Raw genomic sequence first — 27,528 nt, forward strand, 5'->3', positions numbered from 1 at the left:
AGCTATAGATTGTGTTCAGCGTTGTGATTCTGTTAGGAACCATTAATAGAACCATAGAATCCTACAGTGCAGAAGGAGGCCAGACCCAATCTCCATAACCCTGTGCATTTACCCTAGCTAGTCCCCCTGACACTAAGGGGAAAATTTAGCATGGCCAATCAACCTAACTCACACATCTTTGGACTGTGGGAGGAAACCCACTCAGACATGAGGAAAACGTGCAAACTCCACGCAGACAGTGACCCAAGGCCAGAATCGAACCTGGGTCCCTGGTGCTGTGAGGCAGCAGTGCTAACCACTGTACCACCATGCTGCCCATCTTTAAAGAAGAAAACAATTGTAATTAACTGAGAGAACTACACCACAAGATTTCATGTTTTTAAACAAAAATCAAATTTTATTCTATAAAAATTAAACAAAGTACTATTAACTTATCATATTACAGTTTATAATGACTTTATGAACTCAATTTTACTTTTGGCTTTCCAACAAGAATTCCCTTTTACATTACAAGAACCTTGAAGGTTCAATCCACAGCACTTGAGGATTTACTTTAACTCTTAGAATTCCAGCTATAGGGGACCAGTTGGCTAGATGGCTAGCGTATGGTTCACACGAATGCCAATATTTTGGGATCAATTCTGGTTCCAGCTGAGGTGGACTTGGGACTTGCCTTGCCCTGTCCTGTCCCTAAGATAGCAATGGAAAATCAGTACTGACAAAAACTGCCAAGAAAATTGTTCAGGATGAAGAATTAACAGACAATGAGTCAAAGACCCAGCTTTTGGCAGGGTATACATACTAATCCTTAGGATGTCAATTGTGAGGATCCTTCAATTTTCTTTTTGATAAGCATCTTCAAATTTTCTTTAAAGTTGGGGGTTGTGGACTCTTCAGCTTCTCGTGCTGGCTTTGGACATAAATAGATTGATTTTTCATGGTCTGTTGACAAAGCTTCTGTACAGCTTTTCGAAGCTAGCTATTGAAGCTGATTGCTTTTTGCCAAAAGACTCTAAGGCAACTACAGATTTCTTCCACTAACTTCAAATCAAGCAAATTTTCCATCTCTTTTCCTTATCATGAATTCCAAACTGAGCTCAACAATGACTACTACAACACTCAGAGACATGAACAATTTTAGTGTGTGCAGCTGGCAAAAATGCTACAAAATACTGGTCTCATTAACTCCAAAGATGCCAGGAAGTTCAATAACAATAGTTCCTTTGTACGATTAGATGTATTTGAGCTTGAACTGTTTAACACTAATGTAGTCTCTCACCAGCCACAAAAGCGTGAAATATCCTGACCATAAGCTTAATCAAAACAGTGGCATCTAATTGTATTTATTCATGGGACATGGGCATCGCTGGTTGGCCAGCATTTATTGCCTGTCCCTAGTTGCCTGAGAGCATTTGAAAGTCAACACATTGCTGTGGCTCTGGAGTCAAATCTCCAGGTCAGATATGGACAGTAGATTTCTTTCCTTAAAGGACATTAATGAACCAGATCGGTTTTTCCGACAATCAACAATGGTTTCATGGTCATCAGTAGTTTCTTAATTCCAGATTTTTTTTCACTGAATTAAAACTCCACCATCTACAGGATTCAAACCTGGGTCCCCAGAATATTAGCCTAGTTTCTGGATTAATAGTCTAGCAATAATACCACTACGCTATCGCCTTCCCCAAGTGAAGGTGATGAAGACTTGATTGAAGATTTCTTTCTGTGCTTTCCAGAAAGAATTACCAGAATCAGATACATACAACCACCATATCAAATGTTCCCAGCTACTTCTATTAGTTCAATCACATTGTTACAGAACTTTTCAAAATGATGTGAATGTGACATGTTTGAAAGTACTGGGCAGCAAACTGCTGTATGATCTTTGTGTCACCTTTGCACAGCTTACTTCTACTAATACAGCGAGTGAAGGACATTGTACAAAATCACGGCCAAACAATGAGTTTTTGACTAGTTGAGCATGATCAGAACATTACTTGAAGAGAAGCAGATGGCACACAACTGCATAATCTCCCATTACACCCGCTTTAAAAAACACGTTCACTCCAAAGCTGCAGCAAATTAAAGATCGTTGGCAATATAAAGAAGAACGATAAAATCCAGTTCTGTACAGATTGCACAATGCTCTCCAGGAGGTTTGCAAGGTGTCCAAGGGCCACCAAGCTATCAATGTAAAATTGATCAGCATCTACAAGAATAGAATTATATATGGGGATGTGACTTCCCACGGCATTCCCATGATTTGTTCATCTTGTGGCAATCAGCCATATCAGGATGATATTTCAGAGATCGAGGAAACTCAACAGATGTGCACTGTGGCTCACGCAAGCAGCTAGAGACTGAGATCGAAAGATTTATTATTTTAGGTCAAGATAACCAGGGATACACAGCAGAGGAGAGCAATTGAAGTTGAACTACAAATCAACCAGTTAGCAACTAGGCAGACTCAAAGGGTTGATTGGACTCTTCCAGATATGACATCTGCGTAGGAAATAAAAACGAAATACTGCAGATGTTGGAGATCTGGAATAAAAACAGTAAATGCTGTCAACATGTGGAGAGAATGCCAACATTTCAGGTCAATGATCTTTGATCGGAACTATAACAGACGAGTTCTGCCCTGAATGCCACAGGCCACAGCCACTTCATGTGGAGCTTAAGAAAGATTGTACTGAAATAGCACTTGATCTATTTGCAGGCAATGCTGCGATTTTTCAGTATGCCAAAATGATACAGAAATAAATGAGCACATCTGTGCAATTACAAAGCTCAGCAGTTAACAAAGCATTTTCCTCATGAAATGGTATGCTGAATTTACAGTGAGAAGCAAAAAAATGAAATTTGGCAAAAGGGCAAATTAGACTCAAACAAAAATGCTTTTATAGTCTTGAAGAAAATAATTCATGGGGGAACAGAGACAAGTATTGTGCATGATTAGAAACAACAAAGACTGTTATCATTGCATCTAAAAAGTCAATGGAGAAGATGATCGTGGACAGCTGTAGTCACAATGGTAAAAGGTTTTTTGGCTATGTCAGGAGTCAGGTTGCCATTAAAGATGCATAGGGCTATTGAAGGATTCATCAGAACCAATTTAAATGGACTCTCGGGGTATAGTAAAAAGTCTGAAATGATTACTTTGCATCAGGCTTCACTGCTGTAGACAAAATTCAATTACAAACAATGAGTTACACTGTCAACTTGGAAATTGTAGGTATTAAAATAGATGAGATGGAATTATCAGTTACATGGAATTCTGAACCCCAAAACATAGGGCTGGCAGTCCAGGTTACAGCCACCCACATTTTTGTCCATTTCTTTAGCAACTTGTTAGAGTTCGGGCTTATTCCCCTGGAATAGAAGGATGCTCATGTAAATATATTCAGAAATAATAAGCCCAAATTCTGGGAAGAAGGGTTGTGTCTTATTCATTTTATCAGAGTTTTTAAAGAAGTCACTGAGTTAAATGGCAAATGTGGCCCAGTAGACATTATCCACTTTATAGAACAAAGTTCTGTCATGATGACGATGCCAGCTTCAAACTTTAAAATTTAAAATTTCCTAAAGGAGATCTTACAATAATCATTGTAATAGGAGGAAAAAAAAAACAGAAATGATGGGGGCGGGGGGGTTGGGGGAGAAAGGAATAAGACAGAATCAGTAGAAAAGAGATCTTAAATAAATAATTTGAAACAATGCAGGTTTGTCTTCTGGGGTTACAATTTTGTTTTCCAAATTCAAATGAAGCAGCTATCCATCAAGCATAATCAGTCTGATCAGTCCATTTAAATTAGTAAGCCAGCGTTTTTGTAAGAGTACTGGATTAAATAGCTCACTTTCCTACAATTTGATGGTGGAGCCAGCATCAGATTCTGACTGACTGAAGCCATTGTCTCTCCTGTCACCTGTTTCGGGCGTGGAATCCGATTGCTCCTCAGTTTTATTTTTTACCGCATGCAGCGCGTAATTTACATCAGCATTACTAATCCAACTCCAGGACCCAAGTAGGGGATTATACAGCATTCCATTGATAGTTTCCACTGTGAAGCCACCTGGATAAATAAATGGAAAAACAAGGAGAGCATTTAAAGAAAAATAAACATTTTATTTTTTTGACTTGTTCCTTCAAAACAAAATCTCTACTATGTTGTCACTTTAGCAAAATACAAAAATGTTGATCTTTTCTTTCAACAGTGGACATAAGATGTAATTGGTATTTTCCATAAATTGTCAAGGTATTATTTATGTCGTTGAACAGTTGAGGGAGACCTTGCATGAAGAACAGAAATGAACAGCAAACTCAGCACAGCAAAGGCAGGCTTCACTATTTGAATCAGGCGTGGTTTTATACAATGAATCATCTCATAGATGCAAAAAAGACCTTCCAGAGTCTACTGTTTTGGCATGTTAAATAAACTGAAAAATAATAATTTTGTCACAAGTTGCAAGTAATTATCCAACATCCTTAAAACTCAGCAAAATTAATCTCCTTCCCAAGAATTCAGATGAACAGCACAACTAGTGAAGGAGTACCAGCTTTGTAAGAATTAATTCATGGAATATGGGTGTCACTGGCTAGCCTAGTATTTATTACTCATCCCTAGTTGCCCTTGAGAAGGTGGTGGTGAGCTTCCTTCTTGACCCACTATACTGTCAGGGAGGGAGTTCAAGAATTTTGAACCTGCAACAGTGAAGGTAAAGCAATATGTTTCCAAATCAGGATGGCGAGTAGCTTGGAAGGAACTTGAAGGTAGTGGCGTTGCCATTTGTCTGCCACCCTTGTCCTTCCAGACAGAAATGATCATGGGTTTGGAAGGTGCTACTTAAGGAGCCTTGAATGAGTTCCTGCAGTGTATCTTGCAGATGGTACACATTGCTGCCGCTGGGAGTGAATGTCTTAGGAAGGGGTGGCAATCAAGCAGGCTGCTTTGTCCTTAATGGTGTCAAACATCTTGAATGTTGTTGGAGCTGCACTCATCCAGGCAAGTAGAGAGTTTTGCATCACACTCCTGACTTGTGCCTCGTAGATGGTGGAGAGGCTATGGGGAGACATGAGATGAGTTATTCACCATAGGATTCCTGGCTTCTGACCCACTCTGGTAGCCACAGTATTATGGCTAGTCCAATTCAGTTTCTGGTCAATTGTAAGCTCCAGGATATTGACAGTGGAGCATTCAGTAATGCTAATGCCATTGATTATCAAGAGTTAATGGTTAGATTCTCTCTTGTTGGAGATGGTCATTACCTGCCACCAGTGTGGCATGAATGTCACTTGCCACTTAAGAGCCCAAGCCTGAATACTGTACAAGTCTTGCTGCATTTGGACAAGAACTGTTTCAGAATCTGAGGGATCGCAAATGGTGTCGAACATCAATGAACATCCCCACTTCTGAATTTATGATGGAAACAAGATCATTGATGGAGCAGCTGAAGATGGCTGGGCTTAGGCCATTACCCTAAGGAAGTTATTTGTTCATCAGTGGTTCAGATATGCAGATCACATGTGCCTTTCTGCTGTTTTGTAAATTAATTATTGCAATTTTGGCCATGAGGCAACCAGATAAGAAATGGGTGTGGAGGGGGAAGAGGTGGCAGGGAGTGTTAGAGAGAGAGAAAGAAAGATCAGGTGAAGCATATCACTCATCGCCCAAAGATTGGCTTAAAAATATCAGTGACAAAGCATCAAGTTTTTTCATCCGTCTGCCTGAACAAAGGAAGTGAAAAGTAAAAGGTGTTTTTTGGAAAGGGAAAGAAAAGAAATGGAGGTTTCTTTTGTTTGACATTTTTACATTTACAGTACGTAACAGCACAGCTTTTTTACTCTTAAGTTACAATAAGATGGATTACTATAGGATAGGCTTTGTCATCCATGCTCTGTACAACAGTTTCTTTTTACCATTCATTTAGATCACTTACAATGTTTACACTCTTTAATCATTCTTCAAAAACAAATCACTTTAATTTCCAAAAATAACTAACTAATCCGTCCGTGCTGACCTGGGAATAGTTGAATGATAATAAACGAGCAATTTGACATATCTGTTAAAAACTACATTCACAACTTAAAGTATATGTGGCTCTGAATAAATTCAAAGGTAACATACAGGTTGTCCTGTTCCCTATCTACAAAATGTATCTTGGAAAATAGGAAAGATAAAAATCCATATTACTCACTGGACACTAGAAGTCTCTCCAACTTGTCAGGGCTGATGAACCTTTCCCATTCATGTGTCCCATTTGGTACAATTCTTAATATCTTCTCAGCTGCTACAATTGCCAGCACGTAGGACAGGAACGTTTTGTTAATGGTTGTTATAAACAGTGATCCTCCAGGCTGTTTGAGAAAGAAATAAATATGATTTCAGTTATTTCTAGTTATGAACCGCCCACCGCACTAATATAAATCAACTTAATACATTTTTTCTGGTCAGCAGGATGTCTGACATGTAGAAACCTAAACTACCCTATTCTGTTTTCTCAATATTGGGTGCATACTTGTGTAGGGACACATCCCACTTACTAGCCTAGCGCGTTCCAGGGCATGTCGGTACAACTAAGGCTGAAGGACTTCAAGTATGCACAGCTGAATTGGTGAGAATCATATGACCTACCAGAGTGGATCATGGCAAACATTCTACCTTTGAGAACTTTAACCTGCAAGCTTAATTGGAGGTAAGCGGTGAAAATTGAAAGGCAACTTCCATTCGTGGATCAGGCTGATCAGCAACATTGCCTTTGGTACCTCTGCACAGACCTCCAAATGGGAGGTCATAAGAATATTATAGGCTGAGTTCCCTACAACCCTTGCCCTCGCTCCCCTCCCCCCCCCATTAGATAACAACTGTGCAGATAAAAGCTATCATTAGGCACCTGATGCTCACACACCATAAGAGGTGCATAGGTAGTACCAATATCCTCATTCAATGTATGCAATCTCTTGTTTTAAATACTATATACAAAGGGTCTCCAGTACCCTTTAAATATGTACCCTTTTGTGCATGTATAGTATTATACACTACATAATACTATTTACTTCAGTTTTTCCACATGATCATAGGTAATATGAGGAAATCAGCTGCTGTCTAATCAAATGGATAGTTCTAGGGAAAAGCGCACAAGATGTGAATATTTCATGCAAAGGTTGAGACCAAAACCATTCATATCCTCTTGGAAAGAAGCAGTGAAACATTACTTTCTATTTGGCAGTACAGAATTTGAGTATTACTGTAAAAAGAGACATGCTGTCAAAGTTTTTCCATCTTGGGACAGATGCAAGAATGCCAAATTTCAAAGGCAACAACAATTTATAGCGCGTGAGAAAAAGGTGAAGGTTGTTGACTCTGGCCAAGGCATTGTCATGGAGAATAAACCCAGGAACTATTATCTTTTTACTTCAATTTGAAAAAGGCACAATGCCTTTGCCCCGCTATGTCCACATCTTTATAGAGTCTATTTTGTGAAGGTACAACGTCCATTTTCCATGCTGTATTTTAAAAGTAATGTCCATCTTCCTGTAGCTTTATGTGCATATGGCATGGCTGCGATATTGTAGTCTATCTCATATCTCAGTCACATTGCATTGGTGATACAATGGGTACTTTGTAAAGTGGCAGGACATTGATTAAATAGACCACATGGTCCAGTATGGAATTGAACTTGTATGGTACTACAATGCACACAACACAATCCTAACTTGCACTTCGCAGATGGTGGAGATTCTTGGATGAGTCAAATGGCTACCAAAAGCCACTATCTACAAGGCACAAATCAAAAATCTGATGGAATTTCTTTCATCTCCCTGCATGACTGCAGGTCCAACAACACTCAAGAAGCATGGCGCAATCCAGAACAAAATAGTTCATTTAATTAATAACCCTTCCACAACCTTAAATAATTACTCCCTCTATCACCAGAGGTACATGGCTGCAATCTGCATTGCCTACTAGATGCTTTGTATGGCCTCACCAAGATTTCTTCGCTAGCACCTTCCAAACTCACAGGGTCTACCACATCAAGGACATAGGCAGCAGATGCATGGGAACACCACCACTTCCAAGTTTTCTCCAAGTCACACACAAATCACTTAAAAATATATCACAGTGCGGCCCCATTATAACGCGATAGTTGGGGTCCATAAAATGTTGGCGCGATAAAAAGAGGGATCGTGCTAAATTGGGGTTGTAAATGCACAGTGAACAAAATAAAGCGACGGAAATAGATTGAGAAAGGACGAGATAAAATAGTCAAATAAAAAGTATTATTTATTCTTTTAGTGTTTTAAACATCCAACATTCTTAATTCTGAGGGTGTACCTGGGTGGTATCCTATAATCCTTGCCTCCTGATCTGTGTGGGTGTATGTTTGTGTGATGCATACAGGTGCGACGACCTGGCAGTGGGAGGCACTTGGATCGCAAATACTCTTTCTCAATTGTAAATCCCGAGTGCTGGAGATCGCACAGTCTTTACCTCTTCCATATATTCCAAACATACTCTGGTGAAGAGAAGGCAGCTTGTTGTTCTTGTCTGTGCACATGGACTTGTTGAAGGGACTATGGTGTTTAAGTGAGTTTTCGCTCAAATAGTCTAAATGATTCACTATTTCAACAGATCCAATTATTGGGACTGCACAGAGTGTTCCTTTTACACTAAAAATAGATAATCAATTCCCCAGAAAGAGCAAAAGGGTCCAATTATTCATCACGCTATATCCGAATTCGAGTGAAATCGGGGTTTCACTGTACCAATTCTTAGTCGTTAGTGGATCAAATTTCTGCAACTCCCTACTTTTTTTTTTAAAATTCATGTTTCGGACATGGGGGTTGCTGGCTGGCCAGCATTTATTGCCCATCCCTAGTTGTCCTTGACAAGGTCGTGGTGTGCTGCCTTCTTGAAATGCTGCAAACCACGTGCTGTGGGTTGACCCACAATGCTATCAGGGAGGGAATTCCAAGATTTTGACCCAGTGATTGTGAAAGAACAACAATATATTTCCAAGTCAGGGTGGTCAGTGGCTTGGAGGGGAACTTGCAGGTGGTGGTGGTGTTCCCCCCATGTATCTGTCCTTCTAGATGGAAATGATCATGGGTTTGGAAGGTGCTAGTTAAGGATCTTTGGTGAATTTCTGCGGTCCATCTTATAGATGGTATATGTTGCTGCTACTGAGTGTCAGTGGTGGAGAGAGTGCATGTTTGTATATGTGGTGCCAATCAAGTGGTCTGTTTTGCCTTGGATGGCGTCAACCTTCTTGAGTAATGTTGGAGTTGCACTCATCCAGGCAAGTGGGGAGAATTCCATCGCCCTCCTGATTTGTGCCTTGTAGATGGTGGACAGGCTTTGGGGAGTCAGGAGATGAGTTACTCACAGCAATATTCCTACCTTTGACCTGCTCTTGTGGCCATTGTATTTATATGGTGAGTCCAGTTGAGTTTCTGGACGATGGTAACCACAAGGATGTTGACAGTGGGGAACTCAGTGATGGTAACCCATTGAATGTCAAGGGGCAGTGGTTAGATTGTCTCTTTTATTGGTGATGGTCATTGCTTGGCATTGGTGTGGCACAAATGTTACTTGCCATTGCCCAAGCCTAAATATTGTCCAGACCTTGTTGCATTTGATCATGGACTGCTTCAGTATCTGAGGAGTTGTGAATGGTGCTGAACATCATGCAGCCATCAGCAAACATCCCCACTTCTCACATTATGACAGAGGGAAGGTTATTGATGAAGCAGCTGAAGATGGTTGGGGCTACAACACTGCCCTGGGGGATTCCTGCAGAGATGTCCTGTAGCTGAGATGACCTGTAGCTGAGATGACTGACTCTCCACAACCATCTTCCTATGTACCAGGTATGACTCCAGCCAGCAGAGAGTTTGCTCCCTGATACCCATTGATTCCAGTTTTGCTAGGGATCCTTAATGCCACACCCGGTCGAATGCAGCCTTGATGGGTGGGATCAGTCAAATAACTTGCATAGTAAAATATATAGGAAATTTGGCATGTCAGCTATGACTCTCTCCAATTTTTACAGATGCACCATAGAAAGTATTCTTTCAAACATGGATAAAAGAGCTGTATTCCAGAGGTAAAAAAAGGATTATAAGCCTTGGATTATACGGAAGAGGCAAGGACTGCATGATCTCCAGCACTCGGGATTTACAATTGAGAAAGAGTATTTGCGATCCAAGTGCCTCCCACTGCCAGGTCTCCGCACCTCTATGCATCACACAAACATACACCCACACAGATCAGGAGGCAAGGAATATAGGATACCACCCAGGTACACCCTCAGAAGTAAGCGTGTTGGATGTTTAAAACAATAAAAGAATAAATAATACTTTTTATTTGACTATTTTATCTCGTCCTTTCTCAATCTATTTCCATCGCTTTATTTTGTTCATCGTGCATTTACAACCCCAATTTAGCGTGATCCCTCTTTTTACCTCTGGAATACAGCTCTTTTATCCATGTTTGAAAGAATACTTTCTATGGTGCATCTGTAAAAATTGGAGAGGGTCGTAGCTGACATGCCAAATTTCCTATATATTTTACTATGCAAGTTATATGACTGATCTCACCCATCAGATTTTTTTTTGGGGTGGGGTTGGAATGCCTTTTCATACAGGTTTCACTACAGGTTACGTCTCTGTCCCATTTCATTTTCTCATCCCCCAACCTAACCCTCCTCTCAGGTGGTTGGGTCCTCTCTGGGAAAATGCACCATGACAATCATGTCACATATTACTCCAGATAGTTGGTGTATTTAATATTAAGATAAATTCTTAGATGTTGGCATCACTAGCAAAGTTGGCATTAAATAAGCTGAGGTGGTGGTGATGGGCCACCTCCATAATTTAACTGAGTAAGTTGGGTATAGAGAGAGATGAGCCAAACACAGGCAATTGGGACTAGCTTAAGGTTAAAAAAAGGGTGTTGTGGACAAGTTGGGCTGAAGGGCCTATTTCCATGCTGTAAACCTCTATGACTCTCTGACTCTAAACCAAGGCTGTAATGAGGTCAAGAGCTGAGTGGCCCTGACGAAACACAAACTGGGCGTCACTGAGCAGTGACCTAAATTGATAGACCCGAGAAAAGGAAATTAGATCACCTTGGCTATCTCATTTCACAATGTGATGACAAAAAGAGTCATCAGGCATGAGTCACCCATTCTGCACTTTCAACAGGAGCTAAAAAGTGTAGTGATCTCAACTTTGTGTTACAATAAACCTAAAATCACCCTAGGGATGAGCAACTCATCGCTTCATTATTTCTGGTTACAGGACAGACCTATAAGACATGAGTAAAAAAAGCAAAAGCCTAAATCATTAGAGATTAACCAAATGTTAACTGGACTCTTCTATCTATACTCAACTAGGATATCTTACACCATGCAGTCCACGAAGGCAGCTAACCACCACCTTCTCAAGAGCAATAAAGAATGGGCAATAGATGATGTCCTTGTCAGTGATGCCCATATCCTGGGAATGAATAAATAAGATCAGATTCTTTTTTAACCTTACCTTTAACATTTGTGCAGCATATCTGATAAACATTTCCACATCACCTACATGCTCCACAACTTCAGATGCGATAACAGCATCAAACATTCCGGTTGCTTCTGTTGCCATGTCTTCCAGAGAGCAGGCAGTATACTGAACTTGTTCCTGCAGGACTGGATCAAATGATTTGTGCATCTCGGCTGTGGTGATGTTATCTTCTAAAGGATCAATCCCAGTAACCATCGCTCCAAGCCTACCAAGGGGCTAAATAAATCAGAAGTAAAATTAACGAATGTCTTTGAGTAGTTCGAGAAAATTACCATTTTATAACCACTGTAAAAAAAATCTCCGTGATATATTTTTAGCTGTGTTTTTTTTTGGGAAAAATAAATAGATCGAAACCAGTTAACGCATTCAAAATTGTCACGGGGAATAAAAAGGCAGGATCGGGGAGGGGTCACGGCCAGGTTAGACTGAAATTTATCATGAATATGGTAGTGAAAGTGACTGTCCAAGGAGGCAGATCATTTTCACTGGAGAGATATTAGAGGCAGTGAGTCATTGACAATTTTTTTAAAATCTAGCCTGCGGCTGTCCACCTGACAGCCAGCCAAAGAGTTTTGTGCAACCTGCAGAATTTCTCCCGGCGAGGGATGCGGCGAGCAAGACGGGAGCGGGCAGGTGGGTGAACGGGAGAGGGCAGCAAGCGGCTCGGGGGAGTGAAGTGACGAGCAGAAAGGTCGGGGAGGGAAGCAGTGAGCTGGAGGGTCGGCGAACAGGAAGGGCATGCTGGAGGCAGCGAGCAGGAGGTAAGTAGAAAGAGAATTTAAGAGATTTTAAGTTAAAAGTTAGTTCTTTACTGAGTGACAAAACACTTTCTTATCTGATGTGGTTTGGCCATTACCCTGATAAAGAATCTGCTCTCGCAAATGAGGACACTGGTCCACAGGGCTCACACTATTCACATATTGTAATTTATTTTTCTGTAAATGTTTTTCAGTCCTAATACTTCAATTTGTATTTGTGTGCGTGTGCAAGGGATCACGTTTCATTTGGGGGGTCTAAGAATGTTTTATTTCAGTAATGCGGGCCACGCCTAAGGTAAAATGTGTCCCTCTTGTGGTTCTAAGCGGGACGGCTCTAATCTGGAGTGCAATGCCTTTTCTTGTCTCACACACACTCTCAGGTCCCCATACTTCCGATTTCTTTTTTCTTCTGTGTTATCATAACGAAGCAGGTTGAGCAATACAGCATGGAAACGTTCACAAGATACTCTGTGTTCTGTGCACAAAACAGTGAATCGGTTTGTCATTGTCACAGTGCTTTATCGTACCTCACTTAGTAGCCCTCCTCCACAGCCAACATCTAAAATTCGGAAACCATGGAGAGGGCATCCTAATTGCTGTGTTTCACTGTATGTCAACAATGCATCTCTGGAAAAGATCAGAGAAAGAGAAAAATGATTACCCATATAGAACATTTCCCCGGAGGGTGTTCTCAAAGTGTTATGATGGGATAAGAAAAGCGATGCCTTCACTTCACTGTGTTCAATTCTGACAGAACGTTCATCCCTTAGGAAAAAATGTCCTGATTTACAGGTTATAAAATTAGGACATGCCAGCAATACAGAGTGTAACTGGCTAGTTTTAGACATTAATAATATGCGCTTAAATGAAAAGCTGGATGCCATCGCTGTCACTTGGAATTTAAAATCATCATTCAGATTTTTAAAAAATGTTTTGTATAGTAAAACAAGAACATTAAATTCCTCCAATGAATGTTTCTGGAACATTACAGGAGAGTTAATAAAACTGGATCAATATTGATTAAATTATGATGTCTGCTATGCATGTTTTGTAGTTTAAAAACAAAGTTCATTAATTGGTTGATGTCATCTCCTTCCCATAAGATTAACTGGATTTCCACCTGTCTGTTCTGTGCCACCTTTATACATTCCACTTCACTGCATTCTCTTCCTTATATTTGTCATCCATTTTCCATCGATCTTTACCTCCCAATAACTGTCTGTCTACTCCCATTACATGACCGAAATATTGTATCTTTCTGCCTTTGATGTTATGTACTAATTTCCTCTTTTCTCCAGCCAATTCCTCACTAGTCTTTCTGTCTCTACGATCTGTGGAACATCTTCCTACATGCCCACATTTCAAATATATTCAGCTTATCAATTGTCTCTTTGCTGTCCCTGTCTCCAAGCCAAACAACATAGAAGGCAAAATGTAGCACATTAGCATTTTTTTTCCTAAGATTCGGGTACTTTTTTTTGATTTAACACATCTTTCCATTCTCACAAAGCTGGTCTTGGCTATTCCAGCGCTCTTTCAGATTCACAATCACATCTCCCCTTGTCTATGATAACCTGCTCAAGGTAAGTGAGTCTTTTCATTTGTTCCAGGACTTGTCCATTTCAATCCAGGGTTAAGTTTCTCTTTATCTTGGTCTTCTTCACTCTTCATCCATATTCCTTACTCTTTGCTTTCACTTTATTTACAGAACTGAATAAAAACAACATGCCAGAAAGGGTTTTATCTGAAGAAAGGGGAAAAGAGTTTAACCTTTTAGATGTAGGCCTGCATTGACCCCAATAAAGAGAACTGTTCAAAAGTATGCTGCCTGGGCATACTAGCAACACTAGCGCATAAGACATCACAGAAAGTTATACTTTTTGAAAGCAGCATACTGAAATCAGATACAGCTTTATACTACATTTTGAAAACTGTTCGAGTGATACTGAGCAGAATTTTCCCAGCACTAGTGTCCATACCCCAGCAAGTGAGAGAAGGCAACTTCACAACAGGAGAGTCGAGGCCATGTCACACCTGACCAAAATCTAAACATCTTGTAGGAATATAGGTTCAAGGTGAGGGGCAGTAGGTTTAGGAGAGATGTGAGGAAAAACTATTTTACCCAGAGGGTGGTGACGGTCGGAATGTGCTGCCTGGGAGGGTGGGAGAGGCAAGATGTCTCACATCCTTTAAAAAAATACCTGGATGAGCACTTGACACGTCATAACATTCAAAGCTATGGGCCAAATGCTGGTAAATGTGATTAGGCGGGAGGTCAGGTGTTTCTCACCTGTCCATGCAGACTCAATAGGCTAAAGGGACTCCTGCAATGTCTGATTCTATGATCTCCAGCAGCTGCAATCTTCCTACGTTGCATGTGATTTCCTGGAGACGGATGTGTCCAATGATCATGGGTTCAATGAGGTCTCAACCTCTTGCCTGATTATGGTGGACGCCCCAGGATTTCCCTATCACCCTAACTGCTTGGGTCCTCACAGCACTTCACTGGTCTTACAGTGAGGCAAATGGAATTTAATGTTGGCAAGTGTGAGGTGGTCCACTTTGGTAGGAAGAATGGTAGGAAGGACTATTACTTACGTGGCGAAAAACTGCAGCAGGCGACGGTGCAGAGGGACCTCGGGGTCCTTGTGCATGAGTCGCAAAAACCCAGCTTGCAGGTGCAGCAGGTGGTCAGGAAGGCGAATGGGATGCTGGCCTTCATAGCGAGGGGGATTGAATATAAAAGTAGGGAGGTCTTGCTGCAGCTGTATAGGGCATTGGTGAGGCCGCAGCTGGAGTACTGTGTGCAGTTTTGGGCGCCGCACCTGCGCAAGGATATTTTGGCCCTGGAGGGAGTGCAGAGGAGGTTTACTAGGCTGATACCGGAGTTGAGGGGATTGAGCTATGAGGAGAGGCTGAATAAACTAGGCTTGTACTCGTTAGAGTTTAGAAGAATGAGGGGAGATCTCATTGAGACATATAAGATGATGAATGGGATGGATAGGATAGAGGTGGAGAGACTCTTCCCGCTCAAAAAAGACAGTAGGACTAGGGGGCACAGCCTCAAGATAAAGGGGAGGCGGTTTAGAACGGAGTTGAGGAGGAACTTCTTCACTCAAAGGGTGGTGAATCTCTGGAATTCTCTGCCCGTTGAAGTGGTGGAGGCTGCCTCGCTAAATATTTTTAAGAAGCGGGTTGATGGGTTCTTGATAAGAGAGGGGATTAAGGGTTATGGGGAGAGGGCGGGAAAGTGGAACTGAGCCACAACAGATCGGCCATGATCTTATTGAATGGCGGGGCAGGCTCGAAGGGCTGGATGGCCTACTCCTGCTCCTATTTCTTATGTTCTTATGTTCTTATGATCCAGCTGCATATTCCACACTCCTGCTTCCAGAACTAGCCCACCCTTGCACAACTGAATGACTAACACAGAGCTCTGATAAAGGGCATCCAGACTCTCAGTGTTGGGTCTATTCTCTCCCCACAAATGCTGTTAGACCTGCTGAGATTTTCCAACATTTTCTGTTTTTGTTTCAGATTCCAACATCCGCAGTATTTTGTCTTCAAGTCCTTCAGCTCATTTGATTTCATCTTTCTAAATTATCAAACCTACTGTCCTTCCATTACAGCATCTGTTTCTTATTTGAGATGTTACGACCGAGATGAGAGGAGTACCCACTGTCTCTAGTGACACTACTAACTATTTGTATGCGCATTAAATTATTATTAGTGTCACAGATAGGGCTTACATTAACACTACAATGAAGTCACTATGAAAATCACCTAGTCGCCACACTCCCACACCTGTTCAGGTACACTAAGGGAGAATTTAGTATGGCCAATGCACCTAACCAGCACTTTATTTTCCTCTCTCTCCCAATTCCAGATAAATGCTTGTTAGGGTGGAACCTATGTAAGAATTTATAAATCTCACTGTTTAACTGAGGCACAGACATTAATCTCACTCAAAAGAGCAATTACGATCCTGAAGTTACCCATTCTTTTCTTTCCATTTACATAAAAATACAGAAAACACATTTGCAACCGTGTAACAAATGATTTTTCAAAAACAAATACAATGATGGAAACGAAACACTTCATTACTTTGCACAGCAGTACTGGGCTCTCATTGACAAATCTACCCCACTTCTTTAACACCAACTAACAAGAGATTTGCAGGACAGATTTTCTGGTCACCTAAATATCATAAATTCTAAAATCAACCAATATCTTTTCACCGTATGTGGTGAATTGAAATATTACCATACCGGATAAAAGGAACCCGGAGGTCATTCAAAGCGTGTAGAGCTGCAAATTCTCCATTTCTATCCCACCATTTTTGTGACAACGCCTGAAACTTCTTCACTTCATCAGGTTCCACGGTTGTCTTTGATGTGCTGTACATCCTAATAAAACTAAGAAGAAAATCACAGTAAATAATGCATCTCACAACCTCCTCAAAAAAAAAACTCTTTTTAACTAAAAGTAAAAAAAATGTTTATTTATTAGTCACAAGTAGACTTATCTCAACACTGCAATGAAATTACTGTGAAAATCCCCTAGTTGACACGCTCCAGCACCTGTTTGGGTACACTGAGAATTTAGCATGGCCAATCCACCTAACCAGCATGTCTTTCGGACTGTGGGAGGAAGCTGGAGCACCCAGAGAAAATCCACACAGATACAGACAGAACATGCAAAATCCACACAGACAGTGACCCAAGCTGGGAATCGAACCTAGAGCTGTGAGGTAGCAGTACTAACCACTTTGCCACTGTGTGAACCAGATAACATTTAAAGACACTGTGAATAGACTTTCATAGGAAAAATTTGAAGAGCTTTTCAAGTCAGCATTACACTTAATTGACAGCCATCACCTTCAAGTTTAGAGCATGTCATATTTCACGTGGAAAATGACATTATTATAATGATGGTCATTACATTGTTGTTATTTTAGTAAATTTAAATGTATTTCCTTTTTTGAAAAAAAAACTAGGCGCAAAGAGATTAGAAGCAAATTACTGCAGATGCTGGAATCTGAAACCAAAAGAGAAAATGCTGGAAAATTTCAGCAGGTCTGGCAGCATCTGTAACGGGAGAAAAGAACTGACGTTTCGAGTCCAGATAATCCTTCGTCAAAGCTTTGTCAGAGCTGGTCCAGCTTACACAGCTGGATTTGCTGGGATGAACAACTTCTTTCTGCCATTCTGTGATTGCAGGAGCATTTGGCCCTAATATCAGCTAAAGTAGTTCTCTGTCAAATTATACAAAATTTGCACTGTTGTGAAGAGCACTGGGATGTTTTATCATGTGAAAGGCAGTATTTGAACGCAAATTCTGTACAAATGCAAGTTTTATTTTAGGTTCCTTTGAAACTTTTTACTATTATGGTCCATTACCATTATAGCAAAAACTTTTAGTCTAAAATGTTCCCTAAACTCCTCTCTTCCAACTTTTGCTATTCTTTCAAAACTTACGATTCTGACAATTGTTTCAGTCACTGCCTCTATTTCCCCACTATTAGCTGTTAAGGTTTTATTTTGTCTATGCACTTGAAACAGGATCTTAAGGACACAATATAAATATGCAAGTAGTTGCTGAGACCTTTGGTGCGGGAGGTCATGAATAAATTATCTCACTGAAATTCACTCTCGAAAATTGCCGACCTTTTTAAAAGGACGTCTCTTGTGAAATTGCAAAGCATCGCGTGTACGGATGTTGTCATTTCTCACCGGCTGACATGCCTGCGGCTGTAAGGTGCCTGTACGCCGCTGCTGCTGCCGCCGGTAGTGCAGCCCGTCCTGGGGCCCGCGACGCTCTGTCTGACTCTGCGCGGCTGCACACTGTTGGCTGCTGCCGTTCGGAACATGGGCCGTGCCAGCGCCGCGTTCCACTCATAGAACGCAGCCCGGAGCCCCCGCTGCAGCAAACCGCACTCGCGCCAGGACTCAGGACTCCTCGCCGAGGAGTTCGACAGCAACCTTCTCCACATCGCGATCGCCTCTGCTGCTGCTCACTCTCGTTGCAGCGCTTATTGCCGTCCGGCGGAAACATGCATCTGACAACTCCATCCAGTTTCTTTCACAGAAGCCACTCTTCTACAATTTGCATAGCACATAAACTCTTGCAGTTAATTACTTCAGGTACACTGACTACTAAATAGGCAAATCAATAACATAAGTGGGAATTTTGATCCTCAATGAATTCTAAATGTTATACGTATATTAGACCATGACTGTATATATATATGGTGGATGCAGGCTTGGAGGGGCTGAAGGTTCTGTTCCTGTGCTGTAATTTTTTCTTTGTTTTTTTTGTCTTGGGCTTTGCTCGCTAAGCCAGCATTTATTGCCCTTGAACTGAGTGGCTTCCTAGGCCACTCAGAGGCACAATAAGAAGTCTCAACTCCTCAGGTTACAGTCGAACAGATTTATTTGGAATCACCAGCTTTTGAAGCATAGCTCCTTCATGAAGTGATCAGCAGTGTTCTGAAAGCTCGTGAGTCCAAACAAACCTGTTGGACTTTAACCTGGTGTTATGAGACTTCTTACTGTGCCTATCCCAGTCCAATGTCGGCATCGCTACATCGTTTCAGAGGGCAGTTGAAAGTTAACCACACTGTTGTGGCTCTGAAGTCACATGTAGGCCAGACCAGGTAAGGACAATAGATTTCCTTCCCTAAGGGACATTAGTGGTTCCCAAATGTTCAAAATAATCACACACTTAAACACAAAATGCTGCTGCTTTCTTCACATCTATTTCACAGATCACACTGTGTGTTGCTGATTGTTTCATTGTTGGTTGGATACACTCTGTAGTGCAGTAGTAAAATGGCATCTGGATTATTCTGTACCAGACATGATGTGATAGTGTATCATGAACAGACATCCCTTACTTCAAATAGAATAACAAAAAAATGACAGTGTTGAGTTCAGACAGCAAATTAGTTTCATTGTTTAACCTGTTTAGTTAAACGTCCCTCTTTTAAAAAGCCTCTATATCTCAATTAGCTGTTCCAATTGCTAACTTTGTTATGTCCAAATTAAATAAAATTCATAGTCTGAAGAAGCCACATTAGACTCGAAACATTAACTGTTTGTGTCTCCAGAGATGTCATCAGACCTACTGAGGTTTTCCAGTGTTTTGTGGAATGTTGGTTACATCTTGGTAGGTTTTAATTACGTCTTTGTCATCTGAAGTGGGTTAACTGCAAATCTTTATTAACTATTAGAACTATTTACAAATGTAAGTAAAGGGCAAAAACTAGGAGTTGCCTCCATGCTGAGATTGGCACACAGTTCTGTTTAAGATCACATTGACCCTGGGTGCAAGTCATGTCTTCTCTTACGTCACAGTGTGGGAGGTCTGGTACTCAGTGCCACATTAACCCTTTATGTGCTGGACCCATGTATTTTTGAATGAATGTCATTTGACTGCAGGCAGACCTCTGATCCTCATCTGGGAGGAGGTCCTGCCATAGAGAGCTGTCGGCCAGTCTGATTGGCTAATAGCTCTCTAGTCCCTGCAGAAACAGGAGCTGTAGTAGACTGAAGAGGAAGTTCAGGAAAATCCCTGAGCCCAAGCCCCAGGAGAAGACGACAATGTTTGGTGGAGAGTGACCGATCGGAATGTTAGGGGACGGGAGCAAAGAGGGAGATCCAGTGACCACTGGACCTTAAAGGGGGAGTAGAAGGAGGGGGCATCTTCAGAAGGGAGTTTCTGATGGTGCCCTTCCCCACCAATGCTTCTCACCCATTAGCCTGTTCATCTTTTGGGCTCACGCCAAACCAGGGAAATCCACCTAGCAGTCTGAAAATTGAGGCTGGCCCTTAAGTGGCCAGTAATAGGCCTCAACTGGGACAAGAACTGGGCAGCCTGTCAGCTTTGTTCATCCTAGCATAAAATCACCACAAGGTTAGGGTGGGTGGAAATTCAGAGGAAAGTCTGTTCCTTCTATTTCACCCCTCATCACCCCCCACACCCCTGCAGAACAGCAGGGGATTGAGTAAATCAGGCCTTTGTTTTTATTTCAGATCTTCAGTATCCATAGTATTTTGCATTTATGAAAGTAACAATCAAACACCTAAAAGAGTACTTTATAGCTAGTTTTTCTCCAAACATTGCCTCTGGTATTACTTGGGTGGTAAAATGTTGTGCCTCTTCTGAGTGAAAGCAGCACACTACAGTCAATCTTTCCTGACAGTAATTCTCCTCAGCTCTGTGTTACAATTCTGCAGCTGATGTCCAGCCACTCTGTGTCTGGCTTCCACTGGTTTCTCAGTTTCCTGTGGTGCCCGCTTTGCTTGCCTTTTAGCATTTTGTATTTTCTCTTTTAAACACTCCAGCATTTCTTGCAGTTTGTTATTGGTCTCCAGTAAATCATTCTCTGCCTGTGATATACAGATCATCTGCATCTGCACAGCTACTAATTTGTTGTCTGAACTCAACACTGTCATTCTTTTTTAAAATTATTCTACTTGAAGTAAGTGCTATCGAAGTTTAAACCTGAGGATCAGAATCTCCTCCTCTGTTAACATTGCCGCTTACAATATCTCTTCCATATGTTCCTTTTCAGTTTGTCACCTCATGTCCTGCTCAACCTCCATTGTTTCTGTGTCAGCAACTTTATTCTATAGTTCAAACTTTTCACCTTGGAGTGTTGTAAATTTCTGGAAATCTTCTTTTGCTTCCTAAACTTTTCAAAATAACTCTATTTATAGATGAAGGCATGTAAAATTGTGGGCTCCAACGCACCCCTTCCTGACGAGGTCAATGCTTCTATGCCTGTTTTGAGCAAGGGGTCAGAAAGAACATGCCCTCCACCCTGGAAGTTCTGGATGAACCTGTATCTGAGGTCACCATTGAGGACGTCAGAGCAGCTTTCTCAAAGGTCAACCCACTGAAAGTGACTAGCCAGGATGGGGTGCCCGGACGAACACTCAGATCCTGTGCAGGTCAGCTGGTGGAGGTCCCTATCTGCTTTAAGATGATGACCATCCTAAGAAAAACCAAGTAGCGTGGGTCAATGACTATCACCCAATGGCTCTGACATCCATCATAATGAAGTGCTTTGAAAGGTGAGTCATGGCACAAATCAATTCCAGCATCCTGGATTACCTGGATCTACTACCGTTTGCTTACCACTGCAACAGATCCACAGCAGACGTTATCTCCCTGGCCCTGCACTCAACCCTGGTTAACAAAGGTACTTATGTCAGACTCCTATTTATTGACTACAACTCAGCCTTCAACCTCAAATTCTGTAACCTGGGCCTTGGCTCTTCTGTGACTGAATCCTGAACTTCCGAACTCACAGACCACAATCAATAAGGATAGGCAACACATCCTCCACATTCATCCTCAACACTCTGATGTTTCACAAGGCAATGTTGTCAACCCCCTACTATACTCCTTATACACCTATGACTCTGTGGCCAATTCGATTTTCAAGTTTGCTGATGACGCCACCATAGTGAGACAGATCTCAAACAGTGATGAGACAGAGTACAGGAATGAGATAGAGAATCTGGTAAACTGGTGTGGCAACAATAATCTCTCCCTCAATGTCAACAAAACAGGGGAGATTGTCATCGACTTTAGGAAGCATAAAGAAGAACACGCCCCTGTCTACATCAACGGGGATGAAGTAGAAAGGGTCAAGAGCTTCAATTTTTTAGGTGTCCAGATCATCAACAACCTGTCCTGGTTCCCCATGCTGACACTATAGTTACAAAAGCCCACTAACGCCTCTATTTTCTCAGAAGACTAAGGAAATCTGGCATATCAGCTATGATTTTCACCAACTTTTACAGGTGTACAATAGAAAGCATTCTTTCCGGTTGTATTACAGTTTGCTCCTACTCTCCCTAAGACCGCAAGGAACTACAAAAGTTCGTGAATGTGGCCCAATCCATCATGCATACCAGCCTCCCATCCATTGCCTCGGCAAAGCAGCCAGCATAATTAAGGACCCTTGCACCCTGAACATTTTCCCTTCCACCTTCTTACGTTGGGAAAAGATACAAAAGTCTGAGATCATGTACCAACTCACTCAAGAACAGCTTCTTCCCTGCTGCCATCAGACCTTTGAATGGACCTACCTTGCATTAAGTTGATCTTTCTCCACACCCTAGCTATAACTGTAACACTAAATTCTGCACTTTGTCATTTCCTTCTCTATGAACGGTATGCTTTGTATAGCATGCAAGAAACAATAATTTTCACTGTATGCTAATACATGTGACAATAATACATCAAATATTTCCTTTTTTGCCAAGGGCTTTCAATATTGGTGTTGAGAATTTTAATATCTGACTGAAACCCATTCATCTGGCTTTGATGGGGTTTTTCATAATGTTGTTCCTAGCTGTTGAATCTATGTTCCCCTACATGCTATCAGTATGAAGTTGCTCAGTTTCAGAGCATCTATCTTTGGGTGACCATTTTCATTCAAATTTTCAGGAAAATCATTGGTACAAAGGAACCCAGGTGTCTGCAAGTCTGTGCTGTGTCTGCAAGAGTTTCCTCTGGATGCTTCGGTTCCCTCCCACACTCCAAAGATATGTAGGTTAGGTGGATTGACCATGCTAAATTTTCTGTCAGTATCCAAAGATGTGTATGTTGGATGGATCAGCCATGGTAAATGCATGAGGTTACGGTGATAGGGCAGAGGGAAGGACCTGAATGGGATACTCTTTTGGAGAATTTTGTTTACAAGTTTTTATTAGTGCCACAAGTAGGCTTACATTAACACTGCAATGAAGTTACTATGAAAATCCCCTAGCTGCCACACTACAGTGACTGTACGGGTACACTGAGGGAGAATTTAGCATGGCCAATGCACCAAACCAGCAGGTCTTTGTGGAAGGAAACTGAAGCACCTGAGGAAACCCATGTGGATACAAGGAGAATGTGCAGAATCTGCACAGTGACCCAAGCTAGGAAACAAACCCAGATCCCTGGCATTGAGGCAGCAGTGCTGACTCTCATGCATTTACTGTGCTGCTGCAGCGCAGAACTGATGAGCCAGATGTCCACTGGCTGCACTATAGAGGTTCTATGGTTGTGAATTGGAATTCTCTAACCCAGAGATCAACAGAAGCTCGGTCATTGAGTATGTTCAAGGTAGAGATTAACAGCTTTCTGTTATGAGATATGGGGTGTGTGGTAAAAAGGTATTGAAGTGGATAGTCAGACATGATTATATTGAAGGATAGGTGGAATAGGCTTGATGGGCTAAATGTCATACTCCCCCTATGTTCCTGTATACTCCGATGTGATGATGTTACTCTGTTCCCTGGTACTGAACTTCAGATTTATGGCTGTGGGCTGATTTCTCACCTGACTTTCTTCCGGAAGTCACATCCAGATAATCCATGCCGTTGTACGGTTCCTATGCTTATTATGTCTTCAAACTCATCATCAACCTCCAGGGCACGGATGCTTTGGTTTCTTTTTCTTCTGATATGCCTGTATTGTCTCTGATAACTCATTTTTGTTTTATTTCTCATTTTTTTCTTCAATGTTTGGGCTTTTTACAAGTTCTGCACTTTGCTCCATTTGTGAAACATTTCCTTCTGTGAACTCCAAATTGTTCAGCGTTCTTGCACATCTTTGCTGATTTTTTTTTTGCCATTTCACTATATTAATTTTCGTGCTTTCCTTTTGAATTAATTCTCTACTCATGGCCTCACATGTTCTCATAGTATCAACAACCTGTGATATTTTGAGCTTGTGCTGTCAAATCAAGGCTGCTGGTGTAGAGCCCCAATGTGCTGATTCGCCAACCTTTCAACCATTTCTATGAATTTATAATTATCTAAATTCATAATCTCATTAGGAAATGTCAACAGTTTCACCTAGTTCCTGCTCTAACTCAGAATTTGCAATCAGTGGATCCGACGCTTTGACTTTGGAGGTATGTGCTGAGATTTTCAAAAAGATGATTTTTACTGTTGTCCTCACTTATCTCCCGGCTATTAAACAAGTCTAAACTGTTCTCTCCTACCCACAAATGGATACAACTGACTCTTTTGTTCTTCACAGTTGCCTTCAGAAAGCTACTGCATATCACTCTGTCCCAGTGATGGAGTATACATAAGAACATAAGAAATAGGAGCAGGAGTAGGCCATCTAGCCCCTCGAGCCTGCCCCGCCATTCAATAAGATCATGGCTGATCTGTCGTGGCTCAGTTCCACATTCCCGCCCTCTCCCCATAACCCTTAATCCCCTCTCTTATCAAAAACCCATCAACCCGCGTCTTAAAAATATTTAGCGAGGTAGCCTCCACCACTTCAACGGGCAGAGAATTCCAGAGATTCACCACCCTTTGAGTGAAGAAGTTCCTCCTCAACTCCGTTCTAAACCGCCCCCCCTTTTATCTTGAGGCTGTGCCCCCTAGCCCTACTGTCTTTTTTGAGCGGGAAGAGTCTCTCCACCTCTATCCTATCCATCCCATTCATCATCTTATACGTCTCAATGAGATCTCCCCTCATTCTTCTAAACTCTAACGAGTACAAGCCTAGTTTATTCAGCCTCTCCTCATAGCTCAACCCCCTCAACTCTGGCATCAGCCTAGTAAATCTCCTCTGCACTCCCTCCAAGGCCAAAATATCCTTGCGTAAGTACGGCGCCCAAAACTGCACACAGTACTCCAGCTGCGGCCTCACCAATGCCCTATACAGCCGCAGCAAGACCTCCCTACTTTTATATTCAATCCCCCTCGCTATGAAGGCCAGCATCCCATTAGCTTTCTTGACCACCTGCAAGCTGGGTTTTTGCGACTCATGCACAAGGACCCCGAGGTCCCTCTGCACCGTCGCCTGCTGCAGTTTTTCGCCACGTAAGTAATAATCCTTCCTACCATTATTCCTCTAGTGAGCAGGCCATAAGTGATACTCCTTCATCTGTGGGCCGTAAGATTGAAATCAGGCTTGTTCACTGACCATGACCCCATGAATAAGATTTAATAAATGCATACACAGAGTATTTCCTAACAAGTTATAGAAAATGCTTAATTATTTATATATTAATAGAACTTTCATCAACTGCACTTTTAGACAGAGAGAGGACACAGCTCTCAGTCAGCAATCAACATGCACCTTATTTCATTTGTCCTTATTTTCCCATGAGTATCACTTCAGTCACACCAGTAGGAAAAAAGACATGTGGATGGAAACCAGTGGAATGTGGCAACCCCGTGCTCGAGCAATGGTCACCAAAATGGCTTATAGGCTGCAATCAGAATCCAGATGGGCCGTAAGTGGTCCCTGAGCTGCAAGTTGCCCACGACTGGTCTGCATGTTAAACTTCTTAAAAATCCCTACAGTATCTACCCCCTCCCCCAATTCACCATTCATTACTGTGCCATTAGCCATTTCACTTTTGCACAAACTCAGGTGGTTTTTTCCCCCCCAATCTAATATCAAATATGTTTAAAAGGTTTAGATTTTACTCAAGACAATTGCTGCCACTATTGCACACAAGCAGCTGCCATTGGCTGTAATTCACACATCTCACCTTTTGCTGCAGACATATTTATACAGATTTTAGTGAAGTAGAGTGTGATGTAGCTGGATATTTATGTATTCACATGCATGAACAAATAGCTAAATCATACTGGAATACTGTAATACAATGGCAAATGATTTTATTCTGTAAATACTCTTTTGTAAACAGCCCTCCCTCCCTTGCTGTTTTACTATTCCTCAAATGATCTGCTCACCTACTTCCAATTTTTCTGTCCATTTTCCATTAACCCCATCATACCACTCACCATGCCTTCTTCCTAACTCTTTCCCCTCAGCCTATGCTTTCGCTCATTACCCAGGCTCAGGCTCCAATAAAACAGAGAGGCTGCTCCATTGTTCAAGAACGAACATTAAAAATGTTATTTGGTTTTCCTGGCCAGCATTCCTCACTCAACATCAAAAAGACCTGTTTATATTAATCTCATTATTACTCAATAATTCCTGGAATAACATTTTCCATATTTTTACAGTACGAGTTCAAATTAATTGTAATTTTTAACAATCTCAACACAAGGCATGATTTAAATAGAATATCTACTTTCTAAACAGGAGCGACTTGGGAAATGAGAAATCATTCCTTTGAACTAAAAATGCTTTTGTCCATTCTTAATTATGTTGATAATTTCAGATGGTACTGGAGTTTCATTTCATTGTGTAGATCGGAAATTGAGAAAAGCAACGTATAATTAGTGCATTGGTGTGACCCTTGAAGACTACTTTTTGTCTTTTTTTAAAATTGATTTGCCTTTTTTTATTCTTCCACTGAGTGTGGGCATCTCTGGCAAAGTCCATCCTTATTTGCTCTTGAACTGGATACTTGCCACAACATCTCAGAAGTTAAAAGTCAATCATGTTACTGACATGTGGAGTCACATGTAGGCAAAATCAGGTAGAGACAGAAAGTTTCCTTCCCTGAAGGACATTTAGTGTACCAGATAGGTTTTTATTTTAAAACAACAATTGATGATAGTTGTAATGGTCGCCATAACTAAAACTAGCTTTTTAATTCCAGATTTTTAATGAATTGAATTGAAATTCTACTAGCTGCCATGATGATGTTTGAATTCATGTTCCCAGAACCTTAGCTTCGGTTCTGGATTACTTGAATAATGATATTACTACTACACCATCATTTTCCCTGATACCTTTAGAATTAACTGCGCACTAGGAGTGATGAATATTTCCCCAATCTATTCTCGGTACATGAACATTGGCCACAATACTCTGCTTTGAGGAAAACACTATGGTAAGCATTAGCCCATTAGATTTAAGATTTCTTTGATTTCTAGGCTGGACTGATTGGACAAGAGGGAAATATTTTAGCCTAAGCTGCAATATATAAAATGCACAAGACAAACCAAGATGAATATTATCCCAGAATAAAACTGGTTAAATTACTGTATTTTAATTGTGACCTTGATAAACAGCTCCTTTGCAAAAGGTCAGAAACCAAAATACAAACTATAATAAAAAGCGAAATTTGTTAATTTGGAGTATTTGAAACTTCTGTAATCCACCCAGTTTCTGATGAAATTATGAAATCTGCTGAAAAGAATACAACCTCACAAAATCCTTTTGTCAGTTCCAAATCTTCAAGCACATACGTCAGATAATACTCAGGTGTTTTCAAATGGTATGTTTACAGGTCCACAATGACTGAATAATTTTTTTATA

The 27,528-nt window shown here is 41.2% G+C and overlaps 1 protein-coding gene across 1 annotated transcript; it reads right to left on the bottom strand.

The window, feature by feature from the left end:
- Positions 1 to 436: 436 nt before the first annotated feature.
- coq3 (coenzyme Q3 methyltransferase) lies at positions 437 to 18,495 on the bottom strand. The gene is made up of 6 exons (XM_080192655.1): positions 18,057 to 18,495; positions 16,593 to 16,739; positions 12,852 to 12,951; positions 11,540 to 11,782; positions 6,196 to 6,355; positions 437 to 4,073 (listed from the first exon to the last, which is right to left on the bottom strand). Exons 1-6 carry the CDS (start codon positions 18,314 to 18,316, stop codon positions 3,862 to 3,864), a joined length of 1,122 nt encoding a protein of 373 aa, XP_080048781.1. The 5' UTR covers positions 18,317 to 18,495; the 3' UTR covers positions 437 to 3,861.
- Positions 18,496 to 27,528: the final 9,033 nt, after the last annotated feature.

This window comes from Carcharhinus amblyrhynchos, chromosome 7 (assembly GCF_965287045.1).
Source record: "Carcharhinus amblyrhynchos chromosome 7, sCarAmb.v2.hapA, whole genome shotgun sequence".
Lineage (NCBI taxonomy): Eukaryota > Metazoa > Chordata > Chondrichthyes > Carcharhiniformes > Carcharhinidae > Carcharhinus > Carcharhinus amblyrhynchos.

Excerpts from the sequence above, each read along its gene's own strand:
- coq3 (XM_080192655.1), bottom strand. The coding sequence starts at position 18,316 with ATGTGGAGAAGGTTGCTGTCGAACTCCTCGGCGAGGAGTCCTGAGTCC. Across the intron at positions 12,952-16,592 it reads CTCCGGGTTCCTTTTATCCG|AGATGCATTGTTGACATACA; the intron begins GTATGGTAATAT and ends GATCTTTTCCAG. Across the intron at positions 4,074-6,195 it reads GGAGAGACTTCTAGTGTCCA|GTGGCTTCACAGTGGAAACT; the intron begins GTGAGTAATATG and ends TTATTTATCCAG.